This window comes from Taudactylus pleione, unplaced genomic scaffold (assembly GCF_031769625.1).
Source record: "Taudactylus pleione unplaced genomic scaffold, aTauple2 ptg000253l, whole genome shotgun sequence".
Lineage (NCBI taxonomy): Eukaryota > Metazoa > Chordata > Amphibia > Anura > Myobatrachidae > Taudactylus > Taudactylus pleione.
The window spans coordinates 2,174,329-2,199,778 of record NW_028284655.1 but is presented as its reverse complement, the minus strand read 5'-3'; the positions used below and the strand labels follow the sequence as shown (position 1 = coordinate 2,199,778).

Below are 25,450 nucleotides of genomic sequence, written 5' to 3'. Positions count from 1 at the left end.
CTTTTGTACCTCCTCACACCTAGAAAACCTCTGAGGACATGAATCACCCTATTTCCCATTCTAATTTGTTTTCTAGGAATACGCTTTTGCAGTTTGCTCTATACCTTCTTCTGATAGACTGCAATCCAGTCTGTGGTGCTGAACCATTTATGGCCTTTGATGTCCGTCACACCGTTCTTCAGGTTCCCAAATCGTTTGGTAAGATCAACCTGCAAAAGGTTTCGGAGCAGATCCTTCAAATCGGAACTGAAGTGAGAGGGGAAGCGAACCTGTAAGAGAGAAAGAGATCATCAAATCAAAAGTTGAGCACTAAGGGGCAAGTGGAAAAGGTAACATAAGGGACAAAGGGAGGAGTGGAAAAGATAAGTAGCAGGAGAGTAGTGTAAAAAGGTAAAATGTATGAAGACTGAACAACATGAATCCAATACCTTCCCAGATACAATCTTTTCATAGATCTGAATGGGCTGATCAGCAAAGAACGGTGGATAACCTGCAGCCATCTCATAAATCAGAACACCCAGAGCCCACCAGTCCACAGCCTTATTATACCCCTAAGGAAACAAGAAAATAAATGCCATTATTGTAAGCCAAAAACATATTACTCTAAATTTACTGGCAACACCTGAGCCCGTGACCATAAGAGTCAAGTGCTGAGTCCACTAAATCCTGGGGTATAAATTACCTTTATGCTACTATAACCTCCAAAACGATGGTGTTAATTATAGGATAACCCTTTATTGAAAGAAATACAAAGATTTTGGTAAAGACATACATCCCTACATATAGATAATCTAAAGAAATGACACCACAAGATATGCACACAGCATACCTAGGCCCAAGTTTTGCACATCCATTTCTCTTTGAGACCACGGCCCCTTATGGCCACACTCATTTGTGCATCAAATGTGCTTGGAGAAGACAAAAAAGAAATTCTAGCAAATAAAACATGTCTGATCCAAAGGCCATGCTCTAATGATCAACTAAATTAGACAAAAGCTGACTGGAAAAGTCTGTTTCCCCACCTTATTTGGGGTCTATTTACAAAGCCTTGGATGGAAAAAAAGTGAACGAAGATGAAGTACCAGCCAATCAGCTCCTAACTGCCAAGCTACAGGCTGTGTTTGAAAAATGAGTTAGGAGCTGGTTGGCTGGTACTTTATCACCATCCAAAGCTTAGTAAATAGACCCCAGAGACTCCAAGAAAAGGATCTATTGGTAAGTAAATCTAATTCTTTCTTTCAGAAAGTGGTGAGAAAATGAACAGACAACTCATGTAATTACTACGACAGTGACACATACACAGTGTTGTTCTGTACATTTTCTCACCACTTTCTGAAAGAAAGAATTAGATTTACTTCCCAATAAATCCTTTTCTTGGAGACTCAGAAATGCACCTCAGCCTGGCTTAGGTAACAATGTACGGTATATAATAAAGCGGTAAAAAAAAAAAGGAACTGGGCATGATAAAAGTCCAGCGGCCACCAGTGAGCCTAGGGCCTTCATCGCTGCAGGTCCTGTGGATTTTTGTGTCCACTGAAAGTGGAGTGGTGTCTACGTGGGATTGCTGCCTTGAATGTATTTCCTTTGCATTAAAGGCTCCTTTTTCCTGCAGCATGTTACCCCTTTCCAAAGATAGATGTAATCTCAGTAATGTGCTTTACCCTAATAACCACCTATTATAAAGACAGATATTTGCAGGATGAGCCTGACTCAGATTCACAGAATGATATTTATGCATATTGAGTGTTGTTTTTACCACTGCGCATACGTCAAAGCTGCAGTATTTGGTCTGCGATCCAGCTTGCACAAAGGATTCACTCGCAAACAGAGTGACAGGTCGTCAGCGTTTGGAGGTAACGGGGGGAGTTAAGGAAACGCAGGTGTGTCTGACCGTTTACACGCGGTTTCATGGGCGTGCATAAATCAAACATTGTAATCTCCTTTGCAACATGAGAGCGCTCAGCATGGTAGGAGAGACGCAATGTTTGAGGTAGGTGTGGCTGCAGATGTGCATCGATGTTCCTGATGCTTACGCTGTTGTACGTCATAGAACGGATAGGGGAAGGCAGCTGCGGGCGTCCCTATGCTTGGCTGCGCTTTGGAAGGCATTAGCATATTTTAGTAACTGCGATCTGCGAGAGTTAGTTTGCAGTTGCGATTGCATTGGCGTAAATCTCAGAATCTAGTACACAGTGCGCAGCCTATGGAGAGTGGTCGGCTATAGTGAGGGCCAGGTATTCCCTGTATTACCATTTGAAAAGAAAAACAGAGAAGATCAGGTCTGTGCATTAAATGTGAATGTATGTAAAACATATGTGGTGCAATAGTGCAAAAACAGAAATATTGCCGATAGAGTGTTTGGTGGTTTGTGATCCCCTTAAAGAACGTGTCACCACTATCTCGGGATGCAGTCAGAAGGTCAACAGACACAACGTCGACAATCATAATGCCGACATTAAAATCCCAACATTAGGGTTCAGCTGTGGGACGGAAGGGCCCGGCACGAGGCGGAGGGTAGGGCCCGGCACGAGGCGGAGGGTAGGGCCCGGCACGAGGCGGAGGGTAGGGCCCGGCACGAGGCGGAGGGTAGGGCCCGGCACGAGGCGGAGGGTAGGGCCCGGCACGAGGCGGAGGGTAGGGCCCGGCACGAGGCGGAGGGTAGGGCCCGGCACGAGGCGGAGGGTAGGGCCCGGCACGAGGCGGAGGGTAGGGTAGATGCTGCTACTGCTGCTGGGAGCAGGCAAGTCAGTGCTAGACCAGCAGGGACGGTGTGTTGACATTCTCATGTCGATATTATGAATGCTGACCTTATATACCACACACACTGCCTCACCTCTTTTTTGATGAATCACTGATGTCAGACATAGTGCAGGATGCTTTATAGTGCTTTCTGCTCAGCATCAGAAACCAGAGTGTCTATCATTGGGCACATTCCCTTACTTACCTTACTAAGAATAATTTCAGGGGCCAAGTACTCCGGGGTCCCACACAGAGTCCAAGTTCTGCCCTTGACTCTCTTGGCAAACCCAAAATCTGTCACCTAGAGGAGGGTCACACAAGGAGGAATATGGTCACCGACATATGAAGTACATACATCAATTCATCATTTATAAGACTCACCTCCTACATCTAATGATTTGTGGTCAGTAGAAAAACATTTGCAAGGAGGAATATACAGTGGTTCTAAAAAGTTTGTGAACCCCCTTAGAAAATTTCTGAATTCCTCCATAAATCTTCATAATGTAAACAGACATTAAAAAGAAAAAGAAGAAGTGGATTAGGCAGATGGACGTGTCTATAAACACTCGGGCCTGAGAACACGAGCAACCGGCCAGGAAGGGGTATGCAAATCCCCGAAAAAAAAGGTAGAACAATTGTGGCTGTGAATGTAGCTCTGGGTGGAGAGACAGGAAAGGTGCATAGCGATACGAATGACCAGTATACATAGGGGCTGATTCTGAGATGGGAGCAAAGCAAAAAAGTACAAAGTAACCGTGACACCATGCTACGCTGCACGTGGGGCAGATGCGAAATGTGCAGAGAGATAAAGATACGGGAGGGGCGTGTCCTAGCTCAGATCTGAATTGCAGTGTAACAATAAGGCTGTCCAGCATCTGTGGGCTACATGCAACAGCAGCCAGTAATTACTCCACATACAAAAATAATGCATGTGTTCGCCCCCCACACAGTGCAACATGGTTTGTCTAGGTGTAAAGAGTGGAAACGCACAATAAAATATTGGCATAACAAACACAGATGTTGATAAATACAAAAAAATAAAAAAAGTTCTATGTAGTATTTCAATCAATAATGTTGTATATACCAAACAGATAGAAATATCGTCAGTGAACTCTTTGAACACCATTTTATTATTTTTTTAATTTATACTTTGGCATATACAAAATTATTGATTGAGATACTACATATACCTTTATTTATATACTTTGCTATTTAATTAAGGTCTGTATTTACTAAGTCAATATTTTATTGATGCATCTTCCACTCTCGGAAGAGTTTTTATTTTGTTTTGATTCTTTGTTATTATAAAATATTTCTGCTTATTATACTGCTGGTGATTATTGCTTTGCACCTTGTCTGATTCCCCCCGGCTCTGCATTCATATCTATAATAAATATACATATCACCTAAAATTCTTTCAGAGCTCCAAGACAATTACATAGAAACGGATATACTTTATTCATTCATTCATGTATTGACCAAGATGATCCAACATTTAAGTTTTAGATAAAGCATGAGAACCTCTAGGATTATCAGTTCAGTTAAAGGGATTATAGAGCCAGGAGTGTCACTCTGAGGGATGACAATCAGTGTGCGTTTAGGTGGCTCTGTCCTGTTTATTAACATAAACCTGAATCTTTACTGCCAAAATCTGGTCTTCAGCACACAGGTTGGGAAACCCATGCCAGGCATCAATCAAAGGAGGCCCCTGAGGTCCTCAAAGAAGGAGTTGTCTATGCACATCAGGCTGGAAAAGGCTACAAAATCGTCACCTATATCAGGCAGATAGTGTACAAATGGAGAATATTCAACACCATTCGTACTCTCCCCAGTAGCAGCCACCCACCAAAAAATGAACTGAAACTCAAGAGAAGGTGGATCTTACAGCAGGACAAAGACCAGAACATACAAGTCACTACCACAAAAACAAATAAAAAAAGAGTGGAGCAGTTCTGTAAGGTGGAATGGGCCAAAATTCCTTCAGACCGATGTACAGAACTGATCCCCAATCACCGTAAACATTTCATTTTCAAGTCAGCACTACTCAGAGGGTTATTATATCCCACCAGTTATTATATCCAATTAGGTTCACATACTTATTATGACAATTGTAGATCCCATGATTGCACCATGGTGTTTCTTTGGGGTCTTCCAAATATTATATCCTTGCTCTAGAGTTATTTTTGGTGGACGGCTGTTCCTGGGGAGAGTACGAATGGTATTGGATGTTCTCCATTTGTACACTATCTACCTGATAGTGCATTGGTGACGATTTTGTAGACTTTTCCAGCCTGATGTGCATAGACAACTCCTTCTCGGAGGTCCTCAGGGACCTCCTTTGATTGATGCCTGGCATGGGTTTCCCAACCTCTGTGCTGAAGACCAGCCTTTGGCAATGAAGATTGAGGTTTATGTTAATAAACAGGACAGGGACACAAACTCCCACTGATTGTCATCCCTCCGAGTGACACTCCTGGCTCTATTATCCCTTTAACTGAACTGATAATCCTAGAGGTTCTCATGCCTTTTCTAAAATTTAATGTTGGATCATGAATGAAGAAAGTATATCCGTTTCTATGTAATTTGTCTTTTCTTTTATCTATTTTAAGACACAATGTTGAATCATTTTGATCAATAAATGAATGGAAAACTATCATTCTGTGTGTTACTTGATTTATTGGACTCTATCTAGTTTTAAAGGCAGATGAAGATCTCAGCACATTTAAGATGACATTTATGCAGAAACACACACATTCTAAAGGATTTACTTACTAGCACCACTGTACATTGTCCCTTTAAATACATTTTTAAACAATAGCCGCTGAGTTTGCACCTACGTCCCATCAAACAAGCTTCGAACAGTCCTGGCTGTATGACCAGGACTCCGATACACTTACAGGAGATTCGGATATGAATCCCATTGCAGCGCTTTGGCAAGGTCACTTTGCTAAAGTGGTTTCGCCACAAACTAAATAAAAGTGTTAATACTGTAATCTCAATAGATAAGGAAACACACGGGCGGTGGTCATTTTTACTTATGGTTACTTAGGCTTCTTACCATTTATTTTTTTTAGTTGAAACTTAATGTACTAATCGTTCATTAGTCACATAATGAAATCATTTTTTAATAAAACACTTTCTTCACTGCTATCATTTTATCTTTGTCAAAAGAAACCTGTGCCTGAAAAGTCCTCTCTACATTCCTGCATAAAATATATAAAATACATGAGCAGCAGTGTCAGTACTTAGCCTATAGATGGCAGTGTACTTGGCAGCCTTATAAATGTTTAGCTGGATACAATAAATGAAACCGCTACAGATTACTAGATAACACAGCAACTCCGCAAAACGTTTACACAGAAGAACCATAAAACGCAGCAATTCTTCATAATGGGATCACTCACTGAAAATGAAGGGGACATGTCCAGAGAAAGAAATATTTTGTTAAATGTACAGTATTCCTTTTGTTTTTCAATGAATTGAATATATACCGATGCACCTGTGGAACTACAAGTGTCGCCATGCACTGCAGGGATGTTAGTGGGAAGGCTTTGGCAGAGAATACACAATGTGCACAGTACCTGTATGTAGCCTTGCTGGTCTATGAGCAGATTCTCTGGTTTCAGATCTCTGTATATAAGATCCAGAGAGTGCAGATATTCGAAGGTTAATACAATCTGGGAGGCGTAAAAGCGGGCGTGAGGTTCGCTGTACAAAAACAAGGAACGGTCAGTTACTACAGAGTGGTGTAAGAACTACTACAGAAAGCACCATGGTTACATCCATCCCCCAAAAAGGCAAGGGTAAAACTTTCCCCCGCCCCAAGCATTAATACTGCATTACTACCTGAAGCGTCCGATCCTGCGCAGGTGAGAGAACATCTCGCCCCCCGCTACATACTCCATCACCATGTAAAGGTTAGTGTTGTCCTGAGAAAAGAAAGCAAAAATGAAGTTATGTAATATAAAGCCTGTATCTCTGATAGGTAGCATGGACATATAGCAGTCCCCAGGCTCTACCGCATCAGAAAAGAATGGATAATCAATTACAGGATAGTCCTAATTAGAGGCAAGAGATGATGGAGGAGACTGGTGGTAATATAGGGTGGGAGCAGAGGCAGGAGATGGAGTAGACTGTCTGCTCCCACCCTATTATTACCAGTCTCCTCCATCATCTCCTGACTCTGTCTCCTCCCACCCTATTATTACCAAACTGGAAATGGTGGTGCCGACTTGTAATAATAGTGTGGGAGCAGACAGAGGATGGATGTGATAGAACTGACTGGTGAGAATAGGGTGATAGCAGATCAAGGCAGGAGATGGAGGGATACACTGATAATACAGTAGGAGTAGACAGAGGAAGGAGATGGAGGGATACACTGATAATACTGTAGGAGTAGATAGAGGAAGGAGATGGAGGGATACACTGAGAATAAGGTAGGAGTAGATAGAGGAAGGAGATGGAGGGATACACTGATAATACAGTAGGAGTAGACAGAGGAAGGAGATGGAGGGATACACTGATAATACAGTAGGAGTAGACAGAGGAAGGAGATGGAGGTATACACTGATAATACAGTAGGAGTAGACAGAGGAAGGAGATGGAGGGATACACTGATAATACTGTAGGAGTAGACAGAGGAAGGAGATGGAGGGATACACTGATAATACTGTAGGAGTAGACAGAGGAAGGAGATGGAGGGATACACTGAGAATACAGTAGGAGTAGACAGAGGAAGGAGATGGAGGGATACACTGATAATACTGTAGGAGTAGACAGAGGAAGGAGATGGAGGGATACACTGAGAATAAGGTAGGAGTAGACTGAGGAAGGAGATGGAGGGATACACTGAGAATAAGGTAGGAGTAGACTGAGGAAGGAGATGGAGGGATACACTGAGAATAAGGTAGGAGTAGATAGAGGAAGGAGATGGAGGGATACACTGAGAATAAGGTAGGAGTAGACTGAGGAAGGAGATGGAGGGATACACTGAGAATAAGGTAGGAGTAGATAGAGGAAGGAGATGGAGGGATACACTGAGAATAAGGTAGGAGTAGACTGAGGAAGGAGAAGGAGGGATACACTGAGAATAAGGTAGGAGTAGACTGAGGAAGGAGATGGAGGGATACACGGATAATACGGTGGAGTAGACAGAGGAAGGAGATGGAGGGATACACTGAGAATAAGGTAGGAGTAGATAGAGGAAGGAGATGGAGGGATACACTGAGAATAAGGTAGGAGTAGATAGAGGAAGGAGAAGGAGGGATACAATGAGAATACAGTAGGAGTAGACAGATAAGGAGATGGAGGGATACACGGATAATACGGTAGGAGTAGACAGAGGAAGGAGATGGAGGGATACACTGAGAATACGGTGGAGTAGACAGAGGAAGGAGATGGAGGGATACATGAATAATACGGTAGGAGTAGATAGAGGAAGGAGATGGAGGGATACAATGAGAATACAGTAGGAGTAGACAGAGGAAGGAGATGGAGGGATACACTGAGAATACGGTGGAGTAGACAGAGGAAGGAGATGGAGGAATACACTGATAATACGGTAGGAATAGACAGAGGAAGGATACACTGATAATACGGTAGGAGTAGACTGAGGAAGGATACACTGATAATACGGTAGGAGTAGACTGAGAAGGAGATGGAGGGATACACTGAGAATACGGTGGAGTAGACATAGGAAGGAGATGGAGGGATACACTGAGAATACGGTGGAGTAGACAGAGGAAGGAGATGGAGGAATACACTGATAATACGGTAGGAATAGACAGAGGAAGGATACACTGATAATACGGTAGGAGTAGACTGAGGAAGGATACACTGATAATACGGTAGGAGTAGACTGAGAAGGAGATGGAGGGATACACTGAGAATACGGTGGAGTAGACATAGGAAGGAGATGGATTAGCAGTGAGTTAGACTGGTCATAACGCACCATGAACATCTGCACAATATCAGGGCCTGATTCAGAGCTGGACGCTATTTGCGCTCGCTCGTTTAGAAAAAGGGGCCGGCTATTTAAATTGAGCGCTCGCTCTTTGCGGTCTGTTGATGCCTCTATGTCTGAGCGAGCGAACGAAATATGCGCTCGCTATTTTGTAAAGACGCTCCCTGGCCGCTCGCATCCTACGTCATCTCCGCTATTTATTTGATTAATCGAGTACATCGAAAGGCATCTAAACTGCTCGCAGTGCTTGTGGTTGGATTTTCCTACCACAATCATGCGACCAGTTGAGGCTAAGAAACAACCAAGTGACGTAGTCGATGACGCTGCTTTGTTAATTATGCACACCCTTAAAACGCCCGTTTTGACCTTTTGGCATGCCTGCGTTGGGATCTCCACTCCCCGTTTTCAAGCACCTTCCCCTGTTACCACCCACAAACGCCTCATTCTGTCACTCAAATTAGCAGGCATTCGCTATTTTGCGAGCACACAATTTCCGACCGCAATGACTGGTTCGCGCATGCGTATTACAACCCATACGCATGCGCAGTTGTGCGAACATCGCTCGGAGCGAATGAGCGGCCGCTTACGAGCGGCTCTGAATCAGGCCCTTAGTCCCTGCACCTGTTGTAACCTAACCAAAAATATCACCTCTCTTTGCCCCCAAAGGATAACAGCTTCTTTTTCACCCTCTACATCACTTATTTTTGTGGCTATTTCAAAATTTTTAGCATTTCAGGTTTTGTTAGTTACTTTGCATATAGTGGACCCACTGCTTTAACCTGTTCCTCCCCAGGAAATGTCTGATGTACTTACCCGACCAACAAAAGCAAAATAAATAAATAGTGTAATATCAGATAAAGATAAAGGCGGAAAATAGTGAACTACACTGGTGACCATAGGATCACAGCAGTGAATAGTGGGGTAAATAGTGAGTTAGGGGTGTGACAATGGGACAGTAGTAAAGAAAGATGTGGAACAATGGGTACATGGACGCCAGTAGGATAATGGTAGAAAAAGGAAGAATGAGAGTAGATCGATCTGTGGGATAATGCCTTATACTGGGTACACACTAAAAAGACGGGTCAACAGACCGACCCACCGCCCTAGCGGCCGATTGGTAAGCTATACACACTTCCCAATTGGCCTCTTGATGTGTCTGGGCTGATATCACAACTGGGCGGGCATTTAAATTTGCCCACCCAGTTGTGATGGCAGTGTTGGGGTCCCTGCAGCAAGTGTGCAGGCTTTTGGCGGGTTGCTCGTACACAGAGCCAAACGTGCCGATATATCTGCAAGATAAACCTGCATCTGATGTGCTGCATTGCCAACCTGATATGTATGAGCAACATCATTCACAGATACACACCCACAAATCCACTACTGATGTATTGCTCGCTGATGGAAGGAGCGATACATCGACTAGTGTGTACCCAGCCTTAGGGAGGAATGGGGACAGAAAGTACAGAAATCACTGTTACCACTTCAAACATTGCTTTTCATATAATGATTCCAAATGAATCACCTTGAATGAATACTCCAAACGCACAAGGAAAGGGAAATTGACAGCTTGTAGGATGCGCTTCTCATTCAGCGTGTGCTCGATCTGCTTCAACTTCACCACCTGATAAACAAAACATATGGCACCAATAATGCAGTACTGCACCTGGTATCACCCACCGTATTTCTAGTACCAATAGAGTATTATCTCTGTTACTACACAAAGTATTCCCAGTGTCTGTCATGGGGTTCAGTTATTGCCTCAAAGCCCTACTCACATCACAACAAAGTGTTGTAGAAGGAGACGCTAGCTGCACACCAGTAAGGGCATGCAGAAATGGTACAGGGCAAGCACCCCACCCGTCTCCCGCCTATACTGCTAAATAACTACTGTATATTGGCTTCATTCACCGCAAATCTAGAAGATGCAATCAGGCAAACACAATTTTGTGGGGTTTAGCTGGGCATCCACTATACAATTTTCTGTCAGATATCTGTCCAATCTGGCCGGTTGGAATGAAAATCTGGTAATGTATGGGACAAATGACAATTGGCCATTTGCTCACAAACACTGGAAAACCGCCAAAAATGGTTGTTCAGACAAATTGATTAAAACACACAAATGTAACCAAATTGAACAATTTTTTTTTGTCCTTTTTTCAGTGTTTAAAACCATATGATGGACGGTCATTTGCTCCCATACATTACCAGATTTTCATTACAACCAACCAGATTGGACAGATATCTGACAGAAAATTGTATAGTGGATGCCCAGCTTTAGTTTTCTTTGTAAAGTGGCTTTCAATGCTTTCATAGTTTTTAAAAATCCTTTATTCTAGTGTAATGGTGCGTACAGACACAGCGATCAGCCTGCGATACGATATCACTGGCTGATCGTCCTGCACCCTCCCTGGTGTGCTGGGTGGTTGATATCGATCACCCAGCACAGCATATACTTACCGTAGACTATAGCGGTCCCTATAGTAACTTGCTCGATATCGAGCAAGTTGACTGCCATGCACAGCCGATGGATGATATTGCTCTCGTCCATACGTGGCCGCGCATCGCTGGTCAATGGTAAGTTGGTAGGGTCATTTATAATGAGCGATTAGAAAGATAATGATAACGATATCATTATCGTTCAAATCAGCCATTAAAAATCGATACGTGTGTACGCACAATAACACATTTCTGCAATAATAATCACATTATTGGTCTGACCTTCTGCTTATCCAAGATCTTCATAGCATAGTGATGGCCATTCTCCTTGTGCCTGACGAGCATCACTCGACCGAATGAGCCTGTACCCAGAGTCTTTATGCGCTCAAACTGGTCCAGATGAGCAGTGTTCTGAGAAGCAATGAAGGCCGAAGTGAGCGTCCAAAGACTGCATGCAGCCTACAGCTAGATGCGCTGCACACCGCACGCAGCCTACTGCTACCTGCAGTCTACCGATACCTGCGCTGCACACTGCTACAGCTGCACGCAGCCAGCTACTACATGCGCTGCACACTGCTACCACTGCACGCAGCCTACAGCTACCTTCACACAGCCAACTACCTACAGCCTACCGCCACCTGCGCTGCACATTGCTACCGCTGCACGCAACAGTTTACTACCTGCAGTATACTGATACCCGAGCTGCCCAGTGCCTATAGATATCCATGCTGCATGCAACCTGCCACAACCTACGTTGCACACAGCTACCACTGCACACACCCTAACACTACCTGAGCTGAACAATCTACCGCTGTGTGCACTGCATGCAGCCAACTGCTGTACACTGCCTACCGCTATCTATGCTGCATGCAGCCAACTGCTGTACACTGCCTACCGCTATCTATGCTGCATGCAGCCAACTGCTGTACACTGCCTACCACCATCTATGCTGCATGCTTCTAACTGCTGTACACTGCCTACCACCATCTGCGCTGCACACTGCCTAACATTACCTGCCCTGCACACAGCGTACTGCTGCACTCTGAATTGCAAGCAATGAATACAACACCTGTGCTGTGCTACATTACATGCTGTGCATCATTACCTGTGCTGGGTTTTCCCATTTTTTCAGGAAGTCTTCCTTTGCTTTGGCCAGGAATTCTTTCACTGTATAAAGATGGATAGAGATTAGCAAAAAAGAGTAAAAGTCTGGGAAGAGAGCAGGTTAAGAGCTCATGCATAATACAAACAGAACCCACTGCATACAGCTTTCATGGACACACAAATGTTTTACCTGCCAGACTCACTATGCATAGTTGCATGGCCCTAGCAGTAAGAAGATTGTTTGTCATACACTCAGAGCATTACTAATCTTACAGACGCCAAGTTTTATATAAAGAAACTAAATTCTCACTGATCCAAACCTCCTGCATCACAAGAGACAGATTGGAGCGATCCTCAACTGCTTGTCTGAAAATGCAAAGTAAAGAAACCTGCTCTAGCAACAACTGAGTGAGTGTTTGTTCCTAACGCGTGCTGCAGGACAGAGAGTGATTGTTCCATTGGTAACATATGCACGTGTATTGCCTGTAAGAGAGGAGAAAGAACATCCACCCTGCCAATAACATATGAACATGTACTGCCTGTAACACCGGGAACCTAAAATACCGGTAACATATGAACATGCCCTGAATGTAGCACAGGGCAAAGAAAGAGGACCTACACTATTGGTAGCATATGAACACCCTGCAATTATCACAACCTGTGAAGTTGCTCTTTCCTGCCTGGGGAGTCACTCTATGCTCTGGTGCTTCTAGCACACACTGGTCTGTCAGCAGTGTGTTGCATCAGCTGAGTGTGCTAGAAGCACCAGAGCAGAGAGCGACACCCCAGGCAGGGAAAAGGAACTGCACAAGTAGTGACAGGTGCAGGGTGCTAGAATGCACACTAATCATGTACTGCCTGCAACACCGGGGAACTAGACAGAACATACACTACCAGTAACATACGAACATGTACTGCCTGCAACACCGGGGAACTAGAGAGAACCTACACTACCAGTAACATACGAACATGTACTGCCTGCAACACCGGGGAACTAGAGAGAACCTACACTACCAGTAACATACGAACATGTACTGCCTGCAACACAGGGGAACTAGAGAGAACCTACACTACTGGTAACATACGAACATGTACTGCCTGCAACACAGGGGAACTAGAGAGAACCTACACTACCGGTAACATACGAACATGTACTGCCTGCAACACAGGGGAACTAGAGAGAACCTACACTACCAGTAACATACGAACATGTACTGCCTGCAACACAGGGGAACTAGAGAGAACATACACCACTGGTAACATATGAACATGTACTCCCTGTAACGCCGGGGAACTAGAGAGAACCTACACCACTGGTAACATATGAACATGTACTGCCCGTAACACCGGGGAACAAGAGAGAACATACACCACTGGTAACATATGAACGTGCCCTGACTAACAGAAGCTAGACAGAGATTACGCCACCAGTAACATACGAACATGTAAAGCCTGTAACACTGGAAATAAAAACTGCACTGTTGGTAACATAGAAACGAGTACTGCACGTAATAGTGGGGAAATAAAGAAACGCAATGCTATTAACATATGTACGCGTACTACATGTAATACAGGGAAAATAAATCCTGCACCACTTGTAACATGTGAATGTGTACTGCCTGTAACAGTGTGATAATATAGACAACCGGCACCATCTGTAACATATGAATGTACAGCAAGTAACAGTGGGGACAGAGCACATATCCACCGCCGGTAACATATGAATGTACAGCAAGTAACAGTGGGGACAGAGCACATATATACTGCCGGTAACATATGAATGTACAGCAAGTAACAGTGGGGACAGAGCACATATATACTGCCGGTAACATATGAATGTACAGCAAGTAACAGTGGGGACAGAGGGCCTGATTCAGAGCCGTTCGTAAGCGGCCGCTCGTTCGCTCCGAGCGGTGTTCGCACAACTGCGCATGCATATGGGTTGTAATACGCATGTGCGAACCAATCATTGCGGTCGGAAATTGTGTGCTCGCAAAATAGCGAATGCCTGCTAATTTGAGTAACAGAATGAGGCGTTTGTGGGTGGTAACAGGGGGAAGGTGCTTGAAAACGGGGAGTGGAGATCCGAACGCAAGCGTGCCAAACGGTCAAAACGGGCATTTTAAGGGTGTGCTTAATTAACAAAGCAGCGTCATTGACCACGTCACTTGGTTGTTTCTTAGCCTCAACTGGTCACATGATTGCGGTAGGAAAATCCTACCACAAGCACTGCGAGCAGTTCATACGCCTTTCGATGTACTCGATTAATCTAATACATAGCGGAGATGATGTAGGATGCGAGCGGCCAGGGGCCGCTTTTTAAAAAAAAGCGAGCGCATGTTTCGTTCACTCGCTCAGACATAGGGGCGTCAACAGACCGCAAAGAGCGAGCGCTCTATTTAAATATCCAGCCCCTTTTTCTGAACGAGCGAGCGCAAATAGCGTCCAGCTCTGAATCAGGCCCAGAGCACATATACACCGCTGGTAACATATGAATAGGACTTCCTGAACAACAGGTGATCAGAGCACCAGTAACAACATTTTATTAGTTTAGACTATTTTCTTTATATTTTATACTACACAGATATAATGTGGTGGCTCCAATGGTGCCTGGAAAAAACCTCAGTCACTTAGAAAGAGAGCGCGAGTGATCCACTTCACTCCTGCTTCTCTGCATATGGCGATCGTAAGTCTTCCACATGTAATGCTACTTTTACAAGGTCCTGCAAGGTGACACAGGCAGAGCTCCGGCATGTTATTACACACACGGAATAGAGAAGATAGAGACAGTACTGAGCACACAGCTATGACAGCAAGACTATATTAAGCTACTGAATTACATAACTATGGACCCACCCTCAGTGGCTATAAACCACACCTGCTGGCGGCACAGGCAAACCGGTTATGCCAGCTGTGCCCATCTTGTGTCAGGGTGTGTGGGCTTTCACAGCATGTCGGCTTACCAGACAAGAAACATGTTCATGTTAACTGTGCATCCTGCACGCAACGGCACAGACACAGCATATAGGGTGACAACGTGACCCGTATCATGCAGCACTGGAAGACTGTGATAAAAAACACCAGAGAAATATACAGGAAGCTGCAATAAAAGATTAACTACAGAGCATTGCAGAGCAATGTGTGACAACAGATTGCAGAGCATTGCTCCAGCTGAAAACTATGTCAACCAAACTTTAAGAGGGCGAGATAACAGAGGCATGCAGAGCATCACTTAACTGGTTGTGCATGCCAGGACAATACAGCTCCTGTCTGTACAAAAGGCAGAGCATTGTAGGACATTAAAATGGAATAAGCATAAAAGCAGAAGTCCTGCAGACCATCACAAGTGTTCAGAACAATGATAAACTATGAAAACTTACATCCGCAGAACACTGTAGCCTTCCACATAACATTCCAAGCGCTGGCCATTGCACAATACCTGTGATTTCATCTTGCAGAACAATTTATATAGTAAAGCAAAAACCCTTCCGTTCCTTTAAACAAGTTTTCAAGCAAAAATAAAAGCGCATTTGCTCCCTACCCCGCAGGGCATCGCGCAAACTCACTCTCCCGATCCCAGCTCAGCACGCTGCTGGGCAGGCTGGGCACCGGAGGACTGGCGGGGAGCCCTGGCTCCCTCCCCGGAGCTGGACTGCGGGGTCCACGGCTGAAGACCCGGGAGGCAAAGTTCTCCAACTTCTGCAGGGCCGACATCCTGGGGCCAAAGCTCGAGGGGACTAGATCAGCTGCTCTGACATTCAAACGAAAGGGAGGAAAGGTAGAGGGAATATCAAGGTTTGCCGAGTGAGTATGAACTGTAGCACGAGGACAGTTGTGAGTAAGCTACGTGCTGGAAAAGGAAGGTAAAAAGTAAGAGGGGTCTACAGAGGGGGGAGTAAGGAGCAGACATGGTAGAAATGGTGTTGGGGGACAGAGCACCAATATAAATAAAGATTGCAGGTAAGGAAGGAAAGGGAGGGAGAGAGCATGTTAAGAATTAGGGAGAGGTAGCGAGGGAGGGAATATACTCTTCAATGAGACTGGAAGGCAGAGTGAGCAATACAGGAGCATGTGAGGTAGAAAGAGACAGGGCAGGACAGGGAGAGACAGATGCAGTTGGGGTTGTCACAGCAAGAGAGTGCTAAGAGTGTGTCAGGGAAAGAGTCAGTGAGTGCTTGCTCTCTTATCAGCTGGCTGCAGGTCTCTCTTGTTGACAGGGGGTGGAGGGGGAGTCTTGATAAAAAACAAAGGGGAGGAGTGTGGGCAGAGAAGAAAGACATGGAAGAGAGAGAGTGAGAGAGGAGGGAGAGAGAAGTTGGAAGAAAATGTGGTGAGTGCAGGTGAGAGGCTGGAAGGAGATACAGCCGGGAGGAAAAGTAAAGAGAGGAACGGTCAAAGATGAAGGCGATGACAAACAATGACAAGGGGAGCGTTCAGCAGCAGATTGACATTAAAGTGTCACTTATTAAAAAGCAGCAGTGACTACAGATTTGCAAGACAAAAATGTACAGAAGATGGGATGCATCCAACGACCGGGAGCTTATGAAATGGAATCAGCCAGAAATACCATATGGGAGCAGACCAACAGTGTGCTATACATGTGTTCAGCAGGACACCAAAGTCACATTTACAGGCGGAAGAGACCAGAAATGCAAAACTCATGGGGGTGACCCAAATTAAATGAAAAAAAGTGGGTACATCAGCAAGGGTGCGTGTGCGTGTCTCAGACTGGGGCCACCAAAAGAAGTGTACCAGCAAAGCCCAATGTGCGCAGACAGGGGCGAGGAGCACCTATACAAGTATCAAAAGCAGTTATGGGAACAGAGGGACCCCAGTGGAATTAGATGTGTGGACAAGAGTGGGCAGGCTCTGAGGAGGGGGCACCATTAGAGGCAGAGCTGTATGGATAAAAGGGTCAGTGTTGGGGGGAGGGGAGAGCAGCACATCAGTACAGTCCGATGTGTAAAGGTAAGTATGTAGGGGTGTACCTGCAGTGCCAGATGTATGCAGTAGGAGGGGGGGCACACCAGTACAGTCAGATGTGTACAGGTGAGCATGTAGGGGTGTACCTGCAGTGCCAGATGTATGCAGTAGGGGGGGGGCACCCCAGTACAATCAGATGTGTACAGGTAAGTATGCTGGGGTGTACCAGCAGTGCCAGATGTATGCAATAGGGGGGGGGGGGCGTAGGCGGGTACACCAGTATAGTCAGATGTGTACAGGTAAATATGCTTGGGTGTACCAGCAGTGCCAGATGTGTGCGGTAAGGTGAGAGCAGCACACCAGTACAGTGAGATGTGTACAGGTAAGTATGCAGGGGTGTACCAGCTGTGCCAGATGTATGCAATAGGGGGGGGGGGGGCGTAGGCGGGTACACCAGTACAGTCAGATGTGTACAGGTAAATATGCTGGGGTGTACCAGCAGTGCCAGATGTGTGCGGTAAGGGGAGAGCAGCACATCAGTACCAGATGTGTGCAGAGAAGGTGGACACCAGCTGAAAGGTACAGTAAAGTGAGAAGGGTGCTCCTGACAGGGTAACATGAGTGTAGGAAGAGGTTTAGTAAGGTGAAGCACCAGGAGACTCAGATGTAAAGAACAACAGATGCACCAGCAGATTTTACAGGAGAGCATAGATAGGAGCAGCATTAACAGAAACACAAACCAAAGACTGAAGGAAAAACACATAAGATACATAAAGTCTAATTCAGCTTGGTGCTTTTATTTAGTCTGCCAGCTGTCTATGTTCTTATCACACTGCACCGCTTGGCACTACATGTTCTAGGCTGGGAGTGCATCGGATAAACATATAAACCTGCATACACACATCACACAGGAACACTGAGCACTTACATGCATTCATTAACATGCAGCATAAGAGCTTCCTTTTACTATGTCTGGGTGCTCATGAAGTGTCTCCTCTACACTGGAGATAAAGCAGGGCTTAGCATTGCAACAGATTTCCAATAGGTAAGCATCACCTGTATCTACATAACCACATTCCTGTCCTTACATCGGATTTGTGTGTATCCTTGTCCTGAATACTGTTCAAGTCACTTATATTGCTGCAATATGGATCAATGAGCGATTCAAAACTACCAAATACACAGAGGCTGCCCAGATTCTGAAGTGCATTTATTTTGTAAAGGCTCAAACACTGCTTATCTCCAGGGATGGCCTCAGGTCAGGAAGATTTCCCACAAGACCCTGTGCTGACCTTGTCAATGTCACAATGAGCCTTTCTTTACCCAGGTGAACAGAGGAGAGTGATAAGCACATAACACAAAGCACTTACACTGTATTACACTGCAACAGTCACATATCTGCATCCTCTTTTCAGTTTTGTGTTACCTTCGTATAACACACACACACACACACACACACACACAACTCTCTGAGAAGATTGTAAGAAGTGATCAGTTTTCTCTAGAAGCTGCAGCAATAATCTCTGTAGTTTTATGCATTCAACATGAAAAGGCCTGTGTCTGGGCTGCTGTGCCCGGATGACTTTGCTCTGCCAGGCCATCACAGATTTTTCTTTAACTCTAATAGAATAGAGAATGGTTACTTGTTCCCAAGTGGGCTTACTTCAACACTCATAGGGATTCCCTCTCACGGTCACTGCCTGTTAAGGGCCCCATACACGGTGCGATAATAAGTTGGTAAGATGTGTAGTACGATTTCCCTTGAAATTCTTCATACGATGTGGTCAAATGCTGTCGGTATCATACGCGCAACGACATCGTATGCACACTGAAACACACGATGTGCACAATTGATCGAAATCGTGCACATCAAGGAAAAAAATAAAATAATAATAAATAAAAAAATAAAATAAAAAATCGCACAGTGTATGGGCCGCATTACTGACACTGCCCACCACCAGGCTGCTACACTAGCACCACTTTTCACACCAGGCTCCCACCAATGGCACCTGTAAATGCCTACTTCTGAGTATGTGTTGACACGTTGCTGCAACACCTCTTGGTTGGCATTGGCTAATTCCCACTGGTCCCTCACTGTGTGCCAGTGTTCACTTACCGTGTTTCCCCGATAATAAGACCTACCCTGAAAATAAGCCCTACCCTTACTTTTGTAGCCCGGTCTAAAATAAGCCCTACCCCGAAAATAAGACCTACCTTTTTTTCTTTTTGAGCTGGGAACGCTGCAGAGACCAGCGTTCCCAGTCATGCAGTGCGCGGGTGACGTCATGACGTCACCCGCGCGCTGAGGATCCTGTGCGGCCGCGCCTGCTGGATCATATTAGATCCAGTCAGCGCGCAAGTGAGAGGGACATCCCGGACGGCGGTGACTCAGGTAAGTACTGTACTTGCACTGCAATAAGGGGGCCTGCATAAAGGACACTGCTACAGGGGGGGGGCTGCATAAGGGGCACTGCTACACAAGGGAGGCTGCATAAGGGGCACTGCTACAGGGGGGGGGTCTGCATAAGGCGCACTGCTACACAAGGGAGGCTGCATAAGGGGCACTGCTACAGGGGGGGCCTGCATAAGGGGCACTGCTACAGGGGGGGTCTGCATAAGGCGCACTGCTACACAAGGGAGGCTGCATAAGGGGCACTGCTACAGGGGGGGGCCTGCATAAGGGGCACTGCTACAGGGGGGGCCTGCATAAGGGGCACTGCTGTCAATGTTAGTTAAAATAAGACCTACCCCAAAAATAAGCCCTATGGTGTTTTTTGGAACCAAAAAAAAAATAAGACAGTGTCTTATTATCGGGGAAACACGGTAGTAGTTGACATTGGGCTAAATCCAAATCAGCCAGAGAATGGCATAGCATTTGGCGCTACTCTGGCAGTTACAGGATACAAGCAGATGCAGACATCTTAAGGCAAGAGGTTTATTTGCTTAAAATGCATTTAAAAAGACACACCCCTTGCTAAAGGTGTTTGGGACAACCACAGTATACAGATGTCACAGTAGTACGATTCTCTCTGAATGGTCACAAAGAATCGTACTAACATGCAATAGTGGGTAAGCCTGCCCTTAACCAATCAAGTTAAATGCATGTGCTACATGCACACATTTAACATTGACCCTAATGGACAGTGGGGAATGGCCACTGTCTGGACCACCTGGGCAAGTAACCACACCCCAGGTGCCTGCAAGCCTGGAGTTGGGGATGGTTCCCTCCAAAAACGTATTTACTTGCAGGATTTACTTACACTGCTTATGACCTTCTCTGGCCAACTTTGGGCTCCAGAGGCAGGGAGACAAGATCCCCAGTCAGCAGTCTCCTGGCCATAGTGTGGGAGCTCTTTGAAGCTCCAGTAAAACAATTAGCTGAAAATTGCATTTTTTTTCAAAGTATTCGCCAGAGCTGTCTAAGCAAAGTCGCATGCGCTCAAACCACTTGGTGAAGCAGCTGGACCAGTTTGAAGCAAGTAGGTCTTCTACATGCTGGATGAAGGTCTCCACTGCAGCTCCACTGAGGAAGTATCGTCCTGAATGGAATCGGTATGTAATGCCGGCTGTCGGGTTGCCTAGTCAAAATACCGACTGCAGCATCACAAAGGTTGGTATCCCGACAGGGGTCATGTAAGTATACCCTCCCCCCTTCTCCCCCTAACCCTCCCTTCTTGTAGCCTAACTCTAGCCCTCCCCATCCCATACCCTAACCCTCCCCGTTAGGTTTAGGCACGAAGGGGGGAGACTTAATGTCTAAAACCTAAACACTCCCCCCTAGGGGTGCCTAACTCTAACCTTCCCCCCCCCCAAAACTTAACGCTAACCCCACTATGCTACCTAAACCTAACCCTCCCCACCGTGTGGCTACAGCTAAGGGCGCCCCGGACTTAACTCGTTCGGGCAGCTATCCTTCTGGATTCCGGCATTGGGATTTAGATAGGCGTCTGTATTTCGACGCCTATCTTAAGTCCTTTGTCGGGATTTAGACCAGCGGCATTGCGGCCACCGGTCTCATAACTACATCCCTCCTGAACCACTGTGTTTGAGTGGTTTACAGATTTTTGGCACGAGAGATGTTCCTTGGAAGACCAGGAGCACTGTGCCCCATCTGTGTCCGCCATCACCAAGGATAACGTTGCTGCCATGTGGGCCATAGTTGAGGTGAACGCCAGGGTGCCTATGGCCCAGTCAGGCATCTCATCGTGATCCATCCGCTCGATAATCCACGAAAAGCTTGGCCTGAGCAAGGTTTCTGCACACTAGGTGTCCATCAGCTGACTTGCAAGCAGAAGGAGGCTGAAGTGACTTGGTGACGCAACATGCTGGCCAGGTTTGATGGCAGTCGCTCAAACAGTCTTAAAGATCATCAGTTGCAATGAATCCTGCATGTACAGTTTCAACCCCAAAACCAAACGGTCGGCTCAGTGAACCCCAGTTGGAGTTGTGCCGCCACAGAAGTTTCGATGTGAGTGCAGTGTGGCCAAGCAGATGGTGGCTTTGTTTGTGGCCAAGACTGGTCATGTAGCTACCGTACCACTCGTGCAGAAGCGAACTGTCATTGGGGAGCGGTACGTCAACCAATGCCTGCCGCGAGGTATAGAAGCCATTTCCAGACACTGTGCAAGAATTCTCCATCACAACAATGTACCTGCCCACTAGTTCAGGACAGTGGAGGATTTTCTGACCCATGAACACATCCAGGTCATCCGCCGTACAGTCTACAGACATGGCCAAAAGTTTTGAAAATGACACAAGTATTGGTTTTCAAAGTTTGCTGCTTCTGTGTTTTTAGTCCTTTTTGTCAGATCTTACTCAATGCTTGGAGTTTGTCAGAATTTGTGGGTTTTTGTTTGTCCACCCGCCTCTTGAGGACTGACCACAAGTTCTCAATGGGATTAAGGTCTGGGGATTTTCCTGACCATGGACTCAAAATGTCGATGTTTTGTTCCCGAAGCAACTTAGTTATCACATTTGCCTTATGGCAAGGTGCTCCATCATGCTGGAAAAGGCATTGTTCGTCACCAAACTGTTCTTGGATGGTTGGGAGAAGTTGCTCTCGGAGAATGTTGTGGTACCATTCTTTATTCATGGCTGTGTTCCTAGCCAAGGGACTGGGATCACTCACAATTTTGCCTGAGAGGCAACCCCTAACATTAATGGTCCCAGGATGCTTTACTGTTGGCATGACACAGGACAAAGACTTTTGGAGGATGGCCTGGTGTCAAGAAGGGCAGCAAAGAAGCCACTTCTGTCCTGGAAAAACATCAGGGACAGACTGATATTCTGCAAAAGGTACAGGGATTGGACTGCTGAGGACTGTGGTAAAGTTATTTTCTCTGATGAATCTCCCTTCAGATTGTTTGAGGCATCTGGAAAAACGCTTGTCTGGAGAAGGAAAGGGGATTGCTACCATCAGTCCTGTGTCATGCTAACAGTAGAGAATCCTATGACCATTCATGTGTGGTGTTGCTTCTCAACCAAGGGAGTGGAAATTTTGCCTAAGAACACAGCCATGAATAAAGATTGGTACCAAAACATTCTCCATGAGCAACTTCTCCCAACCATCCAACAGTTTGGTGATGAACAATGCCTTTTCCAGCATGATGGAGCACCTTGCCATAAGGCAAAAGTGATAACTAAGTGGCTTGGGGAACAAAACATCGAAATTTTGAGTCCATGGCCATGAAACTCCCCAGACCTTAATCCCATTGAGAACTTGTGGTCCATCCTCAAGAGGCGGGTGGACAAACAAAAACCCACAAACTCTGACAAACTCCAAGCATTGATTAGGCAAGAATGGGTGGCCCAGTCAGTCAGTCAGTATGTGGCCCAGAAGTTGAATGACAGCATGCCAGGGCGAATTGCAGAGGTCTTGAAAAAGAAGGGTCAACACTGCAAATATTAACTCTTTGCATAAACATAATGTAATTGTAAATAAAAGCCTTTTACACTTATGAAATGCTTGTAAATTTACTTCAGTATACCATAGTAACATCTGACAAAAAGGTCTAAACACTGAAGCAGCAAACTTTGTGAAAACCAATACTTGTGTCATTCTCAAAACTTTTGGCCATGGCTGTAGACCTTGACCCCTGCAACGACTTAGTGTTCCCACAAATCAAGCGCAAGATGCATCAGATTTGTTTTGAATCACCGGAAGCTGCAGTGAAGACCTTCATCCAGCATGAAGAAGACTTACCTGCTTCGGACTGGTCCAGCTGCTTCACCAAGTGGTTTGAACGCATGCAACTTTGCATAGACTCCTCTAGCAAATACTTTGAAGAAATGTAATGTTCACTTTGTTTGTAAATAGAATACTTTTTGTGCATCCGGAAACTTATTGCAGATCCCTCATATGCAAGACATACATATTGGTGATCGAGATGCATTTAACACAAGTAAAAAAAAATAATACACAAAACACACCTATATATATATATATAACAATTTCTAATGCAAGGAGATGATGACAAAAGAGCCCATCATGGCACTACAGCACCACCAAGTGGCCGATTTGGTTGTGGAAATTTCCAGCTCTGTGTGTAGATTAGGAGCAATGTCAGAGAGGATGCTAGATTTATGGTCACCATTCAGTGTAAATCAACCCCACCCTGGTGCAAAGGTCAGGATGAGTATACATACAAACATAACTTTCCACCTCCCTCTACTACCACTGCTTGTCAGCTCATCTCCTGCCAGTGCATGCCCACCCTACTCTTCTGCTCTCCTTCCCCTTACCCACTTCTACAGAGTATACTGAGTGAAACGGACCTTAAATGCCATTATATGGGGTATATTTACTGTGTGGGTTTCTAACTACCACCACTTTAGGTGTTTTGCACCCCAAACTCTCAAAGGGTTTACACAATTAAACTGACTAGGAGGGTAAAAAAAAAAAAATGTCAAAAGCAACTTAAATAGAAACTAGTTAAAAGTAGGGATGTGCAGGCTCGGATAGGTTCGAGTTTGCACGTGGAGTTCGGATTTTTCCCTCCAAAAAAACGGAACTCAGAACGAGGCAAAACGTCATCTTACATGGACGAACATCATCATTCCTGGTCTTTTGTCCAGGAATGATGATGTTCGTCCATGTAAGATGACGTTTTGCCTCGTTCTGAGTTCCGTTTTTTTGGAGGGAAAAATCCGAACTCCACGTGCAAACTCGAACCTATCCGAGCCTGCACATCCCTAGTTAAAAGTAATTCTGTAAATATTGTCACCATTTAGAACAATTTAAGAGATCAATTCAATTAGGAGCAAGTTTGTTTAATGACACTAGCATACATGGCGTGAATGCGCACATCTGAGCGATGCAAGATCCAATAAAAAAATTATAATTCGCAGGACTCATGGTGAGGGTAGGCGGCTGGTTCAAAAAGCAACCTGGTAAAAGTGCATAAAAAATTAGGGAAACCATCCTTTATCCAAAAAAAGAGGCAACGGAGATAGCAGGATCATATAGACAGCTGTCAGTGACCATAAAGAAAGTACTGGAGGTTCTTCAAAAGGGGTCACAAATGGCTTATTTTTGCATTAATTAATGGTGGAAAACTTATAGCAAGTGTTTTTTTTTTTTTTTTTTTAGCAAATTATAAGTCTTTCCAGCATTTTGGGGTACAGAAAAATGTCTGAACAGTAATTTTAAAAGGTTTTTACATTTATTTTTTCTTTTTACATTTTACTTCTCATCTCCAAGTTCTAAAACCCCCTCCCATCAATACAACAATTCTACGGGTCTGTCCCAAATCATTTTTTCAACCTCCATGTACCTGTCCCCCATCATTTAACTCAATATTGAGCTTTTTAGAGAAATTCACCTGAAAACTGAATTTTTTTTATAGGCCAAATTATGCCATATAACCCCTTCCAAGTGCAAGATTATTCATTGAGAGGGATGTATCAGAGGTTCTACAAATGGAATTCACAGTGAGAACAGCTTGCGGGACCCAACTCGCACTCAATTAAATTGACCCATAAAAGCAAAAATGTATGTCAAAAGAGGCAATATATATATATAACACATGAAAATATCCACAAGGCTTCTCTTTTTCCACAAATTGTTATGTTACAGCCTTATTCCAAAATGGAATAAATTACATTTTTGCCCTCAATATTCTACACACAATACCCCATAATGACAAAGTGTAAAAAGTTTGAGATTTTTGCAAATTGAATAAAAAAATAAAAAAATTAAAAAACACCAAAAAGGTGCATACACACGTAACGATTTTTTTAACGACTTAACTATAACAACGTCGTTATCATTCAATAGTTGAAAAAATC

General features: G+C 44.8%; 1 protein-coding gene across 2 annotated transcripts in view; it reads right to left on the bottom strand.

Moving 5' to 3' along the window:
- LOC148515093 (cAMP-dependent protein kinase catalytic subunit alpha) overlaps positions 1-25,450 on the bottom strand; it is a 59,981-nt gene that overhangs the window by 2,548 nt on the left and 31,983 nt on the right. Inside the window, exons 1-9 of one of the 2 annotated variants that reach the window (XM_088480326.1) lie at positions 15,808-16,332; positions 12,243-12,304; positions 11,420-11,548; positions 10,224-10,322; positions 6,586-6,668; positions 6,321-6,447; positions 2,945-3,040; positions 429-551; positions 105-269 (exon numbers count right to left, since the gene is read on the bottom strand). In XM_088480326.1, the coding sequence (XP_088336452.1) occupies positions 105-269; positions 429-551; positions 2,945-3,040; positions 6,321-6,447; positions 6,586-6,668; positions 10,224-10,322; positions 11,420-11,548; positions 12,243-12,304; positions 15,808-15,955 (1,032 nt within the window). In that variant the 5' untranslated portion in view covers positions 15,956-16,332. Of the gene's footprint in view, positions 1-104; positions 270-428; positions 552-2,944; positions 3,041-6,320; positions 6,448-6,585; positions 6,669-10,223; positions 10,323-11,419; positions 11,549-12,242; positions 12,305-15,807; positions 16,333-25,450 lie in introns of those variants that run through there. The other variant, XM_088480327.1, reaches the window with a different exon arrangement.